The following is an 18,352-nucleotide window of genomic DNA, read 5'->3' as shown; positions in this document are numbered from 1 at the left end:
GAACACCAGATAAATTTTGCCCGATTTAAACTTTCATATAATAGAACCAAATAGTATGTACATTGTCATGTGTGGCTTCTTTCCTTCAACATTATGTTTATGAGATTCATCCATCTTGTGTGTAGCAACTATTTATTTTCTCATTGTTGTATGGTATTCCATTGTATGAATATACCATGATTTATTTGTACTGTTTACTATGGGTGGATGTGTGAGGTCTTTCCAGTTTATGGATGTTATAATAGGGGTGCCATGAGTATTTTTGTACATGTTTTGGTATTTTGGTGAGCATACACGTATTTGTTTCTGTTGGGTATATACATAAGATTGGAATTTCAGGATCAAAAGGTATGCAAATGTTTATCTTGACCAGATACTACAGGTTTTCCAAAGTTATACTAATTTACATTCCCACCAGCCGTGCTCCACGCCCATGGCCATACTTGGTAGTGTCTGTCGTTTTCATTTTAGCCATTCTGGTGGCTGTGTAGTAGTATCTCATTATGGTTTTAATTTGCATTTCCCTGAGGACTGAGGAGGTCAAGCACCTTTCTATATAATTATTGTTCAGTTGTATATCCTCTCTTGTGAAAGGACGTGGTCTACTTTTTTCCGCATTTGCCTGTTGGCTTTTTTGTCTTAATTGATTTGTCGTTCTTTATATATTGTGGATAAGAAGCTTGTCAGCTATATATGTATTACAAACACTTCCTTTCACTGAGTGGCTTATCGTTTCACTTTTTTTTTTTTTTTAAAGATTTTTATTGGGGAAGGGGAACAGGACTTTATTGGGGAACAGTGTGTACTTCCAGGATTTCTTTCCATGTCAAGTTGTCCTTTCAGTCTTAATTGTGGAGGGTGCCGTTCAGCTTCAAGTTGTTGTCTCCAGTCTTAGTTGTGGAGGGCGCAGGTCAGCTCCAGGTCCAGTTGCCGTTGCTAGTTGTAGGGGACGCAGCCCACCATCCCTTGCGGGAGTCAAACCGGCAACCTTGTGGTTGAGAGGACGTGCCCCAACCAACTGAGCCATCCGGGAGCTCAGCGGCAGTTCAGCTCAAGGTGCCGTGTTCAATCTTAGTTGCAGGGGGCTGAGCCCACCATCCCTTGCGGGATTCGGCAACCTTGTGGTTGAGAGCCCACTGGCCCATGTGGGAATCGAACCAGCAGCCTTCAGAGTTAGGAGCTTGGAGCTCCAACCACCTGAGCCACTGGGCCGGCCCCTCGTTTCACTCTTAAGAGTGTCTTTTGATGATTACAAGTTCTTGTGTTTTAATGTAATCTAATTTATAAGTTCCCCCCTCCCCCACTTATGATTAGTGCTTTTTGTGTCCTCTTTAAGAAATCTTTGTCTACCTCAAGGTAATTAATATATCCTGTGAAGTTTTCTTCTGGAAAGTATTTGTTTCACCTTTCACATTTAAATCCCCAGTTCTTCTGGAATTAATTTTTGTATATGGTGTGAGGTAAAGATCAAGGTTCATATTTTTCCTTATGGGTATTCAGTGTACAGTCATTTATCAAAAAGACATTCATTCCCCATTACGTTGCATTGTCACCTTAGCCATAGATCAGTTGATCATATGTGTGTGGGTTTTTGGGCTCTCTTTAATTTTATTATTCTATTTGTCTTAATTGATATAGCTTTATAATAACTCTTGATATTTAGTAGAGTAAGTTTATCAATTTTGCTGATCTTCAAGATTTCCTTGATTCTTTATATTTCCATATACACTTTACAGTTAGCATGTCAGATTAAACAAATCTGCTGGGATATTGATGGGGATACATTGAATGTATATATAAGTTTGGGTAAAATTGATGTTTTTATAATATTGAATCTTCCAGTCTGTGGTCATGGTAGTTCCCTTTTTATTTTCCCTCAGTATTTTTTGGTTTTCAGCCTACAGATTTTACACATCTTTTGTTAGACTTATTCCTAGGTATTTGAGGACTTCATTTAGTTAATCACGCTTTCTGAGAACTTGGAAGCTTTGAGCACCTCTTAGTATGTGACATTAGTACTCATCTTCAGAAATTGGAAATGTGCTTGTACCTCATTTCTCTTCCAGGGAGCGTCCCCTTTCCTTCTTATCTGTGGCATTATCATGCATGCTTATTAGTAGAATCACATAGTGAAGCTATATATTTTGGTGACGTCAAATGAATTTGATGAGGCCTGCATACTGCCCTCCAATTTGTCTTTAAAAGAATAGGTTGAGATGATAATATTAATTGAGCTGCTGTGTTTTGTGATCCTAGGGGAAGGAAGAGAGTTACAAGACTGGAATGTAGTTTCACTTAATATTAATCATAACAAAGACAAGTTGTGAGCAATAAAGCCCAATCCATGTTCCATTTATTCATGCCCAGGAATAAAGTTGATGATTTGGTCATGATGACTGCTCGTTAACTAAGTTCAAAAAGTTAGGTTCAGCAGAACCTGTTTTAGTTGTGAGATAATGCTTTTTACAGAGCAGAGGAAAGCAGACCTGTAGAGAAAAGGTTCAAATTAAAAAATTTTGTAATCCAGTAACTCCTTTAATTTCTTTTTAAACCTTTTATATTATGAAAAACTTTTGATCCAGTCAAAACCAGTCTAAAAACAGTATCGAAAAGATTCAGAAACATGTGAGAAGAGATAATGGAGTGAGTTGATAGAGAAGAGAACAAATCTGACCTTCATTCTTTTTATTTAATCTTAGTTTGGAAAATACGTTTAGTGTCAAAGAAATCCATGATAATGGTAATGAGTATATGTAATTAACACTTTTTAATGGATAAAATATAGTGTATGTATAATAATGTTAAAATATATTTTTTGTGTTTTCTTATATTCTGATACTGTAACCTGTGCAAATAGTGAAGCTTGGAATGTTGTAAATAAAAACCCAATAGTTTGAATTTTAAGACAGTCCTCATATGTCCAGGTGTAGATCAGGCCTGAAGAAGCAATACCACCAGCGTGGCCGCTCCACTATATGATGGCATAAGTTGTCACTGCAGCCATTTGTAGTCCTGTGAGTAGCATTCCCCTGATTGTATAACCTGCTGGCCCTGACTACAGTGGCTTGTGGGACCCACACCAAGTTTATGTTGGGTTTGCATCCTGAGGAGACTAGTTTTTTTTTTTCCAAATATTAAAATCAGAGAACCAAAATAATTTGGCATAAATTATGTGGAAACAAATGATACAGCCATTTCTGTGATCGTTATAGTGACGGTGTGTATCTCTGTAGTAGTATTACTGTGTATGTAGTTTTCAGAAAAACTCATTTTGCACTTGTTCAGCCTTAATTCTTGAAACATGTTAATTTGAGATTGTTTTATGTATAGTGACACACACACACACACACACACACACAGACAGACACACAGACACACACAGACGAAGGATCAAGATATCCTGTTCTTCTGTTTTCCATCTTTATCTGTTTCCTGGCTGGTTGCCTGAACATTTTGAAGACCATGTGGAATTACATACTGTGCTAATAGGTCGTGTCATTTTTCTAATGTTGTGGCTCTGAGGTGAGTGGTATAATTTCATTCAAACTGTATGATAAAAATCTGTTTGAGTGTAGAAACATACATACATGATTTTTGCTGAAAGTTTGAGACCTATCTGTATCGGTTCTTTTTTGTTTCAGTAAACAAATAAAAACCCTTAAGGCTTAGTGGCTTTAGTGGCTTAAATTTCTCACAATTCTTTGGGCTGACTGGGCAGTTTTTGTCTTTGTCAGCTCAGCTGGGGCGCAGTGGCCTCATTCCCGTCTGGTGGTTAGTGCAGTGTCAGCTGGGGTGATGATAACATTTCTCTCGTCGTCTTGCAGGTTAGCTTGGGCTCATCCACATGGTGGGAGTTGCAGGGTTGCGCAGAGCTGAGAGAGGGCAGTTCCCAGTGCGCAGGCTCGTCTGTGTTGTGTTTGCTTATGTCTCATTGGCCGCAGGAAGCACACAGCCAAACCCAGACGCACCTCTTGATGGGAGTGGCACAGTCACGTTGCTCAGAAGCGAGTATACAAACTTGGGGAGAATTTTTGGCCAAGAATTTTGCAATCTTCCACATCCATCTTAGTTTTTCTACTTTATTTCAAATATTCACTAGGACATTTATTGTTCTCCTGTTTCTTTGATGGTAGGGAAACGAAAAGGCAAGTAAGACAGGGATTTTACTTATTAAGGAATAAAAGAGATTTCTAGCTTGTCCTCAGTATTGAATCAGCACGCAGTCTGAACCCTGTATTAAAAACTGTGAGACTATGAAAACAGGAGCAGTTCTAACTACCCTTCCTGCTCCCTCAAACTCCAAATCTTGTTTTATATTTTAACCTGGTTCTCAGTTGTTTGTATCAAATAACTTAAGTTAAGGTGTTAATTCATGATTAAATGACAGTGTTTTAATAGTGAAACAATTATTAAACCTGATCTGATATTTGGCCTTGCAAGCAAGCCTCTCTGTAGAAGGAGGGGAGAAAAGTGACATTTGTTGAATTCATGCTGGGGTCATTCACTGTACTAGGCCAATGAAGAAGACTTGACATGCCATCTTTGAGCCGTTGACTGCCTTTGTACTAAGTTGTCATTTTGACTAATTGTGTCTGTCACATCCTTGAGTGCTTATAAACTGATCTATACAAAATATTATGGTAGGTACCAGGTGATTGAATTGAAAAAGGAGCCTTTTCCCTTTATTATACTAATTTAAAAATGAATAACACTTTTATTCTTATTTTAGTTGAAGAAGTTATGTGGATATTTTTGAAATAAAATGTCGATAAATGTCATTACCTGTGTATTTTGATAGATATGCCAGATGTGATGGCGAATGGCTCCCTCTTGTGGCACACTCATTTATGTTTTACATTGCCTCAGTAAGAATACGAGGAGCTGGCCTTGTTTTTAAAAATGAGACTTCCCTCTCTCATCTTTCTACCCCTTCCACCACCCCACCTCGTGGCCCCCATAAAACCAACCAGCAAAATCGAACCAACAGCGTCTTCTGCCCTCACCCCCTAAAAATTTTGGCTCTAATTACTGTCCTACTTTTGTATTTTCTTTACTGATGCTGATAACTAGCTAGAAACATCTATAATATTCCCTGTATTTATTATAGATCACTATTAAAGTAGTCTGTGAAATTTTTAATATTTTGAGTGTTGATAGTTATACTAAAACAACTATAAGAAAAAACAGGTTTTTTTGTTTGTTTGTTCCTTTCAATCTTAGTTGTGGGGGATGCCGTTCAGCTTCAAGTTGTCCTTTCAGTCTTAGTTGTGGAGGGCGCAGCTCAGCTCCAGGTCCAGTTGCCATTGCTAGTTGCAGGGGGCGCAGCCCACCATCCCTTGCGGGAGTTGAACCGTCAACCTTGTGGTTGAGAGGATGTGCTCCAAACAACTGAGCCATTTGGGAGCTCAGCAGTGCTGAGTTCAGCTCAAGGTGCCGTGTTCAATCTTAGTTGCAGGGGGCGCTGCCCACCATCCCTTTCGGGACTCGAGAAGTTGAACTGGCAACCTTGTGGTTGAGAGCCCACTGGCCCATGTGGCAATCAAACCGGCAGCCTTCGGAGTTAGGAGCATGGAGCTCCAACTGCCTGAGCCACGGGGCCGGCCCCTCTTCATGGTGTTTTGAATTATTTATTTCTGCATTTGTTTTTTCCCTTGTTACAGCAATTGTTATAAGTAAAAGAAGAGAAAGCGGTATTAAGTCTTAACGATTTATATTTGGCAATGTGTTTCCTGTCAGGAAGGCTACTTTTTTTTTTTTTTTTTTTAGCAAGCCACTTCAGAATCATAAGCTTTTTTTTTTTAAGATTACATGAGGAATAATGAACAGGATTTTAATTTAAACATAACTTAATTAAATTACTCATTTCCCATTAACTAAAACTTCTGAGATTTTTTTATTGGCACTTACTGGCAGTGGGTACAAGAAGTCTCCTATTTCCTGCTTTTTCTTTCTCTTTATAACATTTATAGACAGTATATGAGGGGAAAAGTGAAAATGTAGTCATGATGGTGATAGGTTTTTGTAGGGAGGAGATTTAGATTTAAAATGTTAAATATGCATTCTAAAAGGCACTATTTAAATACAAGCTTTTGCAAATATATAAATAAGTATCGTTCCTGTCTTTTGTCATCTTTTGAAGGTGCTATGCCTAAATTGGGAGGAACACTATTATACTCTTAATAACTCTGCATTTGTCTTTTAGGAAGCATATAGGATACACTTGAAAGCAGTGACATGTTTCGATCTTTTCAGGTTAATTTTTTAACTGCATCAGAAAACTGTGGTTTGAATAATATTTACTGAAGTGAATAGAAGCAAATCTATACTAATTTCATGTCCATTGTCTTCAGGACATGAGGTTATCCAGATAAGTGATTTTTCTAGACAATGGAATCATATCTTAAGTAGCAAGATTTTAATGAAGATATCCTTTTACTGAGCATGTGCAGCTTAAGTTAGCTGTTTCTTTGCAGTCTAGGTTTGTCATTATCATCTATAATATCATAATGTCAGAGGGGAGCTGTACCTGTGCTTGCCTCTTTCCCCTCTGCCCCCTTCTAAATTTGTCGGGGTTTTTTTTATCCTTTATCATTTTAGTGATTAGAATTATGCCTAATATAGAAACATATATATGTAAGAAGAGTACCCTTTTATGAGTCACAGTCTTTGTGGTATTTATTTTGGCTATTTAGATATTCTTTCAACCCTTACCTGTTACCGTCCTCTACCCCCACTGCCCTTGAGTTGTGATTGTTGGATAGGTGAGTTATAGAGAATTGAGGGTTTTTCCTTGTGATGTTAAAGATGTACTTTTATTTCATGTAATAGAGGAAACTGGGTGTTTGTTGCAATAAAATAGTTGTTACCAAATCAGGAAGTATTTACTTTTTTCTGGAAAGTGTGTGGATTATATTCTTTTATTTTAACAGCTGAAGTGCCATCTATATATTTTATTGAGGTATATACTTTTTGAATTTGAATAAATTGTTACATGTAATTTGCCATGTTTAAGGTATTAATGGTTCCAACTGATTCAGTATATGTTTGAATTATTAAACTAGAAAGTTGTGTTAAATGGTATATAATTAAAAGTTATATTACAATGTACTTAAAAATTCAAATTAGTTTCACAAACTCAGATTTTGATGGCTCCAATTTAATTTAGTTTTAAATTTAAATATATTTGTATTCATCCTATTGGGTTATCAGAGTATTATTTTGAATATGTAGAGAATAGATGTTTTAGAAGAAAATTGCTATATTGTTTTAAACATGATAGCTAAGTATACATAGTTTTTATAAGTACCATACGTTCTAGTGGAATTTACCTCAAGTTTAGTGGATGAACAGGATGTACTTTATACTCTTAGCACATTTTGCTGAAAAGGGAGAGATACCTGTACTTTTATTAGAGCAAATTACGTATGTAAATGAATTTTATATATATGTATTTTGCCATGAGATGATAAGAACTAATTATAAAGATCCAAATAACAAATTTAAGATTGTAATCCAAGTAGTAGGGTCTATGTTACTTTATTCTTTAAAATTCAGTTTCTCCCAAATAACCTTTGCAATGTTTGTGAGTTTTATTAGGACCATACTTTACAAAATCATCAAAAGATTTACCCTCTTTTTAGGTAGCTCCAAAATAGACATAGGAGGGGGAGGGAAAATCAAATTTGTCCTAATTTATGTAATGTATTATGTTAAAGTTTTTAATATTTAGGTCTGTATTAATTTAGACATGTGTTTTATTTTATTTTTAAAGAAAGAACAACATTTGTAAACTTGGAAATTAATGCAAACGTGTAATTTGAATGAAATGACATGGCTAGGTCAGTAATATTCTCTTCAATCAATGAAATGATCATTCTAACCTAAGATAACATCTAGTTAAATCAAAGTTAGTAAACTACTTAAGTTATAAAATAAAACATACTATTTGTTGTGAATATTAACCACCCAAGAAGCTTTACCCATTCTTTGTTAATAAATGATACATGCTTTTACTTAACATTTAAACACAAAAATTTTACTGTAAGAGGACTGAGTTAAATTTGTTGATAATTAGTTCTGGTTTTCTGATTATTAATTGTATCTGTCCCTTCTCTATATAGTTCAGTAATATTATACTAGAGTTTTTATTTTGTGTTTTAAAACCGGGATAGACACAGGCAAACTGAGACAATTTGCTCCCCCTAAATTTAGTGGATACAAAGGTTAATCCAGAGAAAAAGATAGTTAGGATTTAGCTTAAAGCTTGTTTATGTAAAGAAGTTGTTTTGCTTAAAAAGACTTGTTTAGGGGTGGCTGGTTAGCTCAGTGGTTAGTGCGTGGTGCTGGTAGCACCAAGGTTGCTGGTTCGATCCCCCCATGGACCACTTGTGAGCTGCATCCTCCTTTAAACAAACAAAAAAATTTGTTTACTAGTTTTACTATATGAAAAGGCATGGGTTTCTTTGCAGGGTTTAAATGTACTTGTGAAAATTCAGGTACAAATAATTCTTGAGACATAGGCTGTTTTATGTTTGATATTTGAAGAATACCCATTTGCCAGCACTCTGCAGTTGGCTGTATATAATTATTAAGTTTTATTCAGCAATCTGAGGTAAATCGTTCCAGTTAAGGAAACTAAAACTCAAGGAACTTAAGTGATTTCTGAAAGTCACATTGCTGGTAGATAGCAAAGGTAGATTTGGGACCTAGGACACCTGTCTCTAGTAGTTTCTCTGTCTCAAGTAGTTTTTCATCAGAGTTAGAAATGTAAACTGGGTCCTAATTAATATGGTAAGATCTGGAAGAGAAGATCATTCCTGATGGCCTTTTAGGTGTACAAACCCCTAGTGATGGTTAAATGTAACGTTTTCAGTGTGTACTTTTGAAAATTCTGACAAAAAGATAATGAACCATTTAGGGAAATGCAAGTACATGAACTTTCAAATATAATTTCAGTGGCATTATTAATTACATAGTGAACTCATGTATTATAAGAAGTTATAATCAGCTGTTTATCTCAACTGTTTTCATAAGCCATGTGTAGGAATAGCTAGAGAAGTTAAAATAGCTTGATTTAATGTAGATTTTTTTAATGCCTTTTCTTTTACTGTTTTTAAAGGCTTTTTGTTTTGTTTTGCTTGCCTCACATATTCTAATATTCTTGGACAATATGTTTAGTGTTACACAGTGATAGCAAGCATTGTCTTATGTGTAACTTTTAATTAATTCCATATCCTTCAGGTAAAAAGAACGTATTCTCACGGTACTTACAGAGCTGGCCCAATGAGACAAATCAGCTTGGTGGGAGCAGTTGATGAAGAAGTGGGAGATTACTTCCCTGAGTTCCTTGACATGTTGGAAGATTCACCATTTTTAAAAGTAAGAGAAAACAATATCAAACAATCTAAATTGTGGGTGTTACTTTCAAGCTACAGGTGATAGAGATGGCTGCTTCAGAATTACAAAAATTTTTATTTCATTTGAATTGGAGGGAAGGAAGAGATGAGAGAAACTAAAAGTAAATTCTAGTGTAATGTGTGTTTGTGACTTCTCCCATACTAATTATAATGGCAAAGCTTTGTGGTGGATCAGAAAGTAACACTTGCCTGTGGCTGGCACTTGAGGAAATTAGGTTCCATTTGTTTTTTAGCTTTTTATAAACTGAGTACCAGAAGACTTAAGAAGTACAGGAAGGAATCATTATGTTTTGTACATCTGAAACTAATTTTAAAAAAAAGTACAGGAAGGATGTCTACTAAATGAAAGTGCTTAGGAGAAGGGAATGGCAATTTGGCATTGTGGAAAATTCTGGGAAATTGTACATCTGTATTTCATTCTTGGCTATAGTGAGGTGGGTTGGACAGCCATTTAACTTTCTGCGCTTCAGTTTTCTAGTCCATAAAATAAGGCATTTAAACTATGTCGTTTTAAGGCCCCTTTAACTTCTTTAAATAATTTCTAGCTAGATTTCTTTTCTTCAACAGTCTCTGCCTTTCAGAAAATACTTATTTCTTGTGGGCTGCTGGGGCTGTCCCATTGAGAGAAATCTCTGAAATATGTAGTTAGGTTAATTATTTAATTAGTAATTCGAAGGTCAGGATGTAACAAGATCAATTTATCACTATTTGCCACTTAATCTATTAAACTTCTTTTTTCACTTCTGCTTGCTCAGTTTTCTTGTGTATGTGTGTATCTTTTTCACCCCATTCCATTTCCCTTTTCATTTCCTTTTTTATTCTTTGAAACTTTTTGTTGTTTTTCTGTTTCTCCCAACTAGTGACATATAATTTGATTGAATTTATTTTGAATGGTATTTTTAAAATACCATTATTTAAATAATTGTGTTTCAGATTTTAATTTTAAAACAAATGAGCTACACATTCTTTCTAGAGAAATTCAGTTTGACAATTCTCCCCTTTTTGAAAAGGGGGTATTGGATGAATGGTACTTTAAAAATACCATTCTTACCACTCCATGGACCCTTAGTCCTTTCTCTTTTCAAAGATTTTAATCTCTGCTTTTAGACTAGCAGTCTCTTCAAGCAACTACTAAACAGAAATAAATTTTTATTTTGGTTTGGTTTTCCTTTTTGTTTTATCAAGTTTTGATTATAACTAATGATAGAGTTATCTATTTTTTTTGAGATAGCCATTTTTTAAAACTTAATCGTTCATTTTTGTAGATTCTCATGGAGAACACTTGCTTATTTTGCCAACTTATTAACATCGTATATTTGGTAAAAGGAAGAATAACAAATGATGAATATAGTGTATCATATCTGTGGCAGGGTTGAGGAGGGAATCATCCAAGAATAATTATTCTCTTCATGTGTTTGAAATAGAATTTTTTGATGGAGAATGTGTGAGTATATAGGGATATATTCAATATAGGTATACATTTCAAATGTTTAAGTATGAAGGTGTATATGAAAGTTTGTTGGGGGGCAATATTTTTTAATGTATATTTAAAGTCACATTTTGAAAATAATTGATTTCTATGTAATTATTTGCCTCTAGTGTACACTGCCATGGGGGACACTATCTAGTCTAAAACTAGAGAGTCGAAAAGATAGTGATGATGGTCCCATCATGTGGGTACGCCCAGGAGAACAAATGATCCCTGTGGCTGATATGCCAAAGTCACCTTTCAAAAGGAAAAGGTATGTTGGATACAAATTTTTATTGCCGGGGATGGGTGTTTGTATGTTGGTGTGTATGTGTTAGTTGAAAATTGGAGGAAGGAGGAGAAAGTGTAAGGCATAACTGGAATGTAAATTCAGAAATGGCCACAAATGCTGAGGTAATTAAAAAAAAAAATCCAAATATAAACAAGACATGGGAAATGTAGGCAGATAGCAATAAATTATAATTATGAATGGAAAAAAAACATCATTTACAACAGAAATCTTACATAAACTATTTGGAATAAATTTAATAAGAAATATGTCAGAACCCATACTAAGAAAACCAAAATATCTTATAGTGGATATAAAATAAGACCTAAACAAATGGAAAACCCTGCTGTGTTCTGGATTGTATAAAAATGATATTCCTCTGAACCTTTTAGCATTTCAATTGGACTCACACTTCTAGCACTGGATAAAACAATTTTAAAGTTTATAAGGAAGAATAAATAAAGCCAGCAAATAGCCAAGAAAATTCTGAAAGATGAGTGAGGGGGACCTTATGTTATTAGATAATAAAAATTATAAAGCTCAAAAAGATCATTGGAATAGGATCAAGTACACAAATAGATCTAAGTATATTGGGAACTTAATATATGAGATAGGTGGAAAAAGGAAGATTTATTTAATGAATAATGCTGGTATAATTGGCAGTCCATGTGCAAGAAAATAAAACTGTAGCCACGATATTATACAAGAATTAAATTTGAGATTTAAACATAAGATAAAAAATAAAAATATTAAAATAAAAATTTTCGAGCCTAGGAGAGACCTTGCTTAGCAAGATAAAACAATATAATGACAACAGTATTTGAGAGAAAAGACAACAACGAAATTGACAACTATGATAGACTTGACTAAAACGTTTGTAATACTTGACACTCTAAAAGTTAGTATACAAAGAGCATTCCCAAATGGCCAAGGTAAATGTAAAACCACCCAACAGGAAAATAGGCCTCAGACAGTATAGTAAAAGATTTATGAGATGTTATTTTTACCCTTTACATTGGCAAAATTATTAATAGAGCAGTAATATTGCAGGCTGTTAAGTATGTGAGGAAACGGTCATTTATATATTGCTGGTAGAAGGATGAGCTGCTATAATCATTTTGTGAAAGTAATCCAGCAATAACTCCTAAAATTTAACATATGCGTATGTACTTTGATCCAGCTCCGCTACTTTCGGAATCTGTCCCAAGAGATAAAATCACTGAAAGTAAATGTGTAAGAATGTTAATGGCAGCATTATTTTGTAGTGAGAACAATATTTAAAATGATTTGAATGCCCATTAATAGGGGAATGGTTGACTACATTTTGATACATTCCTATTAAAGATTATGGTGAAATAGTTAAAATAAATGAATTATTTATGTTTGTTGATCTGGAAGTGTCATGGATACATGACACTTGGAAAGAGCAGAAGGTAGAGTAATATGTCCTGTGTGATTCTGTTTTTTTCCTGAGAAGAAATGAAAAAATATGTATAAATGTATATTTATGTGAGCACAGAGAAAAGTGTGGAAAAATGTATACTAGGTCAACATTATTGGGAGTGGAGTGGGTGATGCTGGGGGAGAGTGTATCTTTTTCTTAGATACCTAAAGATGGTTTCACTGGTTCCAGTGATTATTAATTAAAAAAAAAAAAAGACACCAGGGAACAGTGGTCATTGAGTAAAACTGTAGGTTGCATGAAGTAGGGACTGTGTTGTGTTTGTTACTAAATGTGTCCCTAGCACCTAAATCAACAATGTCTAGTGCTTAGTAATAAGTTTTTATTGGTGGAACGAAATTTTTATAAGGTAATTTGTAAGTTGGTAGTAGATGGTAAAATTGGTGTTTCTTAGTGGTTCTTAACTTGGATATATAAATCATTTTGAGAATCTGAATGATTCTCCCCAGAACAATGCAGCTATACGTGTAATTTAAGGGAATTCAGCAGTCCCTGAAGGAACTCGCCTGCACTTCCAGGATTACAGTCCATGGTGTATGTGATAACTTCATATCACATTACAGTCTGACCAAACTAATAACAACACTGCCCCAGGCACTGTGCCAAGTGCTTTATATAAAGTCTTCATTCATTAAAATATGGTGTTAATGAGACCAAACTTGTGGTCTTGAAAGCCTGTTAGCTTTCCACAGGAAGCAACCTCATCATGTAACTTTCTGGCACCTGTAGAACATTAATTACAAAGAGCAAAAAGGTTGTTAGAGCGCCGTGGCGCGCATGCGCGCGCGTGTACGTGTATGTATATGTATGTGTAATAAGACTGTAATACAGGAGTGCACAGAGAGCAGTAAGTGGTAGAGTTGAGGTTGGGAAATTAGAGAACTCATAAGGAAGAGTGGCCCTAGGGGATAGACTAGGATGAGGAGAAAATTATGGGGCGATCCAGATTTGTCTTTGGAAGTAACAGAAAAACCATACAGGAAGATTAATAAGATGATGACTCCCAATCAGAGACGTTCTTCTCACCCTTTCCTGCTTCTGCAGCAAAATTGGAGAGGGTTTCTGCAGTGAGTGAGGCTAAGTCAGTAGCTTCTGTATGTATATGGATTCTAGACAGTGAGCAGGGGAAGAGAAGGCCAGTGGGAGATGGCTGTCCTCAAAGAGGGAGAAGTTTTTCCTATCTGCCCCCCTAAACCATGCATGTTTTGTGGAAGCAGTGTTATACCTGCTATTTTCTTGCTTTTTTTTTTTCTTTTGGTCTTCTTCTCACTAGAATATAAACTCCTGCAAGAGTAGGGAACTTGTCTGTTTTATTCACTGCCGTCTTGTTCACTAGCTCCAGTGCCTAGATAATACCTGCCATATGGTTAGGTGTTCTATAAATATTAAATTAATGCATCTTTTAAAGTTACCTGTTTGTGCCCGATATATACCTTTCTGTGTTAGCCATGTGACATGATTGGGGGCATGCTTCTGCAGATAAGACCCGAACCTCAGGTGGAGATTCTGGGTACAGGGAAACCTAGGTAGACCACACCACCTGTAATTTAGTTTGTTATCTAAGTGTACTTAAAACTGCCACTTTTATGAAGGGTGTTTGTTAAGAAAAGGAGTGGATTATATATGTGTTCTTGTTTGCACTTGTTCATTTTAAAAATAAAACTTGATTTGGCAACAGGTGATTTAAAATTTCCTTTTGTCTGAATTACATGATTACTAAATGCTTAATGGCAGTTAAGCCTCAGTACATTAATGAGAATGTTTGAGGGCAATTAAACCTTAATACGTAAACCTCTTTTCTCCCTGCTGCCCTCTCTCCTCTCCCTCCCCCTCCTCTCTCTCTCTCTCTCTCTCTCTCAGATTTATATGGGAGTTTCCAGTGGTGCAATTGGTTAGTGCGCGATACTTCTATAAAACATATATAAAACATAAATGTAATTTTTTTAAACAGAACTACCAATGAAATAAAAAACCTGCAGTACCTACCTCGAACTAGTGAGCCCCGTGAGATGCTCTTTGAAGACAGGACAAGAGCTCATGCAGATCATATAGGACAAGGTTTCGAACGACAGACTACAGCTGCTGTTGGAGTGTTGAAGGCTGTGCACTGTGGAGAGTGGTATATATTAACTACTGCTACTTTAATGAAAGTTTTTCTTAGCCTCTACGTTTTTTCTTGGGAAGTTTCAGTAATTCTTACTGTGGGGGAAAAAGTCTTATTTTTCCCTGTATTTGAATATTGTGACTGTATCACTGCACTAAAGAAGATTTTCAATTTCTAGAATCTAATTTTAGCTTTTGGGTTTGACAAATAATTTCATTTTCTAAGTGACTAGAGGTGAAAACAAGAAAAACTAAGACTCACTTGATGCTTACTGTACGCCCATTTACAAATGTTCATTTAATTTTCTCCTCTACTTTTAGGCCCATATTTATCACACAAAGAAACTGAGGATCAGGGTTGTTAAATAAAATCATCATAGTTCTATAGTTAATAAATGGTAGAGCTGAGTCTGATTTCAGATTTGACTCCAGACTCTTGTGTTTTCTCTTTCTACTGTTCTACTTTGCTGCTCCCTACTAAGGTTTGGTATCTATTTAGTGTTTTTTCACCTTACTACCCTGTTTCCCCAAAAATAAGACCTAGCCGGACAATCAGCTCTAATGCGTCTTTTGGAGCAAAAATTAATATAAGACCCAGTATTATATTTTTATGTTATGTTATGTTATACCCGCTCTTATGTTATAGTAAAATAAGACCGGGTCTTATATTAATTTTTGCTCCAAAAAACGCATTAGAGCTGATTGTCCGGCTAGGTCTTATTTTCGGGGAAACACGGTATATTATTTTTTTTCCCAGCTTCACTTGCAAATTTCACTTTGAATCTTTTCATAGATTAAAAAAAAAAGACAATTCTCTTTAATATACTAAAGGTATTATTCCATACATTCAGAAGTTTTCCATTTATTAAATTGATAAAAAACATAGCAAAGCTATATTAATACAGTAAGATGAGTGCTCAGTTAGGCTTTTGTTTCAAACTGAGTATTGTTGGAGTATGAAACTTAAGTTGGAATATGCTATTTTACTTATTAAAGCAGTGGAATTAAATATTAAACATGCAAGAACATTTTCTAAGTAAAAACAAACTTTAATTCTGAAAATATAAAATGTTAATATTGCAGTTCTCTAAGATTTTATGAAAAATATAACCTGTATTTTGTACATGAGGAAATTTTATTTTCAAGGGCTACTAATATATAGAATTGACCCTTTTGTTCAGAAGGGAAAATTTATTATAAATTGTTTTTAATATTTTATAAATTATTTAAAAAATATTTTATAAACTAATACTGAGTGGAGAGGCCAGTGTAAACTGACCTTCTTTCTTAACATAAATGAAACTATCAATTTCAGACATGCAAAGGAGCTAGTACTGAACTAACTTTACCCTAAGAGATCCTTAGGAAAACAGTATAAATAGTTTATAATTCAAAAATTTATACCTGAATTTTGTTTTAGTTAAATGGTAATTTTCAAACATCTGTGGTTATTGTTACATAGTTTCCATGCTCTTCCTATTATCTGATGTAAAACACCAATTTTGTCAAAGAGTAAAGGCTAATTTATCTCTGGAAATCATTACAAACTCATTTCAAATTATTGAAGTTTCTCTTGAATGTTTGGTACAAAGGAGTTAGGAGTGGCATCAAGATATACTTAGGGTGAAATCTGATTTATAGTGTTCAATAAAGTTAGCCGCATTTACCTACTTTCTTTTAGATAAATGTTCCTGCTTCATGGCCTTAGCACTTTGTTTAAATCTCTTCTAAGCTTCTTTAAATTATTGTTGGTATATGTTCTCTTCTCCTTCTTATGTATGATTTGAGATAAGAAATTGTGTCTTGTCCATCAGGGGCCCATCATAGTTCCCAGTAAATATTTATTGATTAAAAAACACTTTTGTGGCTAGCAATTTCATAGAGACAGGGACTATTCCCAAACAGCTAATAATGTTAGGTGGCCAAATTTAAGAATATTCTTGAGACAGATTTTGAAATGAGATATCGCTAGCTATGAGTTTCCCCATTATTATAAAATACAGTTTGCTTCCTTTATCAATGCTGCTTTAATTACTAAAGCAAGAAAATTTTGTTAGTTCTATCAGAGGGCTTTATGGCTCTGATGCAAAACATGGTTTATGATCCCTTTATTATTATTCCTTGGTGTTAAATTAAGCTATCCTAAGGAAGTTGATGCTTTATTTTCTCCTTAGTGTTTTGAATTCTGCTTTTTCTCAAGGGGATATTAGGGATTTGAGTATTATCTTCTAGCCAGGCTTAGCACCAGTTTGAAGTAAAACAACTGGGATTTAGACTTCATAGAAATCTTCAGTTAGATAGGTTTGTGAAGTATTGATCAAATCATAGCACGTTTTTGGTATTATGAAGGATTCATACAGATTTATATATTTGAGGTTGCTTCTTTGAAATCCAGTTTTTTTAAAAACAATCAACCATTGAAGTGTAAGTTACTTTCAGTGACAAACACCTATTATATGTATACAGTTTGATGTGTTTTGACAACTGTATATGGCCATGTTACCTCTACCATAACTAAGGTACCGTGTTTCCCTGAAAATAAGACCTAGCCAGACCATCAGCTCTAATGCATCTTTTGGAGCAGAAATTAATATAAGACCAGGTATTATTATATTATGTAAGACCCGGTCTTATTTTGATATAAGACTGGAATAAGACCGGGTCTTATGTTAATTTTTGCTCCAAAAGATGCATTAGAGCTGATGGTCTGGATAGGTCTTATTTTCGGGGAAACACGGTAATAGAACATTTTGTTTCTCCCATACTTTTGGTAATTAATCCCCTTCCTTACCCCAGGTCCAGACATCTATTAATCTGTTGTGTGGTTTTTTTTTTGGCTTCATAGATTAGTATTGCTTAGTCTCAGATCTCATGTGAATACCATCATACATGTTGCCTGACTTCTTTCTCAGCATGTTTTTTGAGATTTATCTGTGTTGTCACATGTGTTAGTAGTTCATTCCTTCTTGTTGCTGAGTGGTATGTCATTGTATGGATACATCACAATTCATTCACATGATGATAGACATTTCAGTTTTGGGTTTTTATGAATAAAGCTGTTATGAACATTCACTTACAAGCCTTTGTGTGAACATATGATTTCATTTCATTTCAGTAAATACATAGAAATGGAATTACAGGGTGTTAGAGTAAGGCAAAATAATTGTGTACAGAGAAAATTTTAAGTCTACAAAAGAAGTACTAGAAATATTAAAAGTCTCAGGGTAAGACAATATGGAAAAGTCAATTGTATTTCTATATATTATCAATAAACACTTGGAAAATGTAATAGAAAAAAATGATGCCACTTACATAAGACATAGCATAAGAAAACTGAAATAGAGAGAAATTTTGAAAATATGTAACATACTGAAAACTATTAAACACTAATGAAAAAATTAAAGATTTACATAAATGTAGAAATACACCTTGTTTCTAGACTGGAAGTCTATATTATTATGTCAGTTCTTTCCCAAATGATCTATAAATCATCTCTATCCCATTCAAAATCCAACTACGTTTTCTTATAGAAATACAAAGACCCTACGATAGGCAAACAGTCTTGGGGAAAAAAACCCCAAAACAATTGTGGAGGATTTATACTGTACTGCCTG

The 18,352-nt window shown here is 34.7% G+C and overlaps 1 protein-coding gene across 2 annotated transcripts in view; it reads left to right on the top strand.

Annotated features, from left to right (window-relative positions):
* The window catches only part of RSBN1L (round spermatid basic protein 1 like), a 63,802-nt gene that overhangs the window by 39,961 nt on the left and 5,489 nt on the right, over nt 1–18,352 (top strand). For both annotated transcript variants that reach the window (XM_033088895.1, XM_033088894.1), the window contains 3 exons: nt 9,241–9,378; nt 11,016–11,158; nt 14,587–14,754. In XM_033088895.1, coding sequence (XP_032944786.1) covers nt 9,241–9,378; nt 11,016–11,158; nt 14,587–14,754 — 449 coding nt within the window. The remainder of the gene's footprint in view (nt 1–9,240; nt 9,379–11,015; nt 11,159–14,586; nt 14,755–18,352) is intronic.

Source organism: Rhinolophus ferrumequinum, chromosome 20 (genome assembly GCF_004115265.2).
Source record: "Rhinolophus ferrumequinum isolate MPI-CBG mRhiFer1 chromosome 20, mRhiFer1_v1.p, whole genome shotgun sequence".
Classification (NCBI taxonomy): domain Eukaryota; kingdom Metazoa; phylum Chordata; class Mammalia; order Chiroptera; family Rhinolophidae; genus Rhinolophus; species Rhinolophus ferrumequinum.
This window is presented reverse-complemented; position numbering and strand designations above follow the sequence as displayed.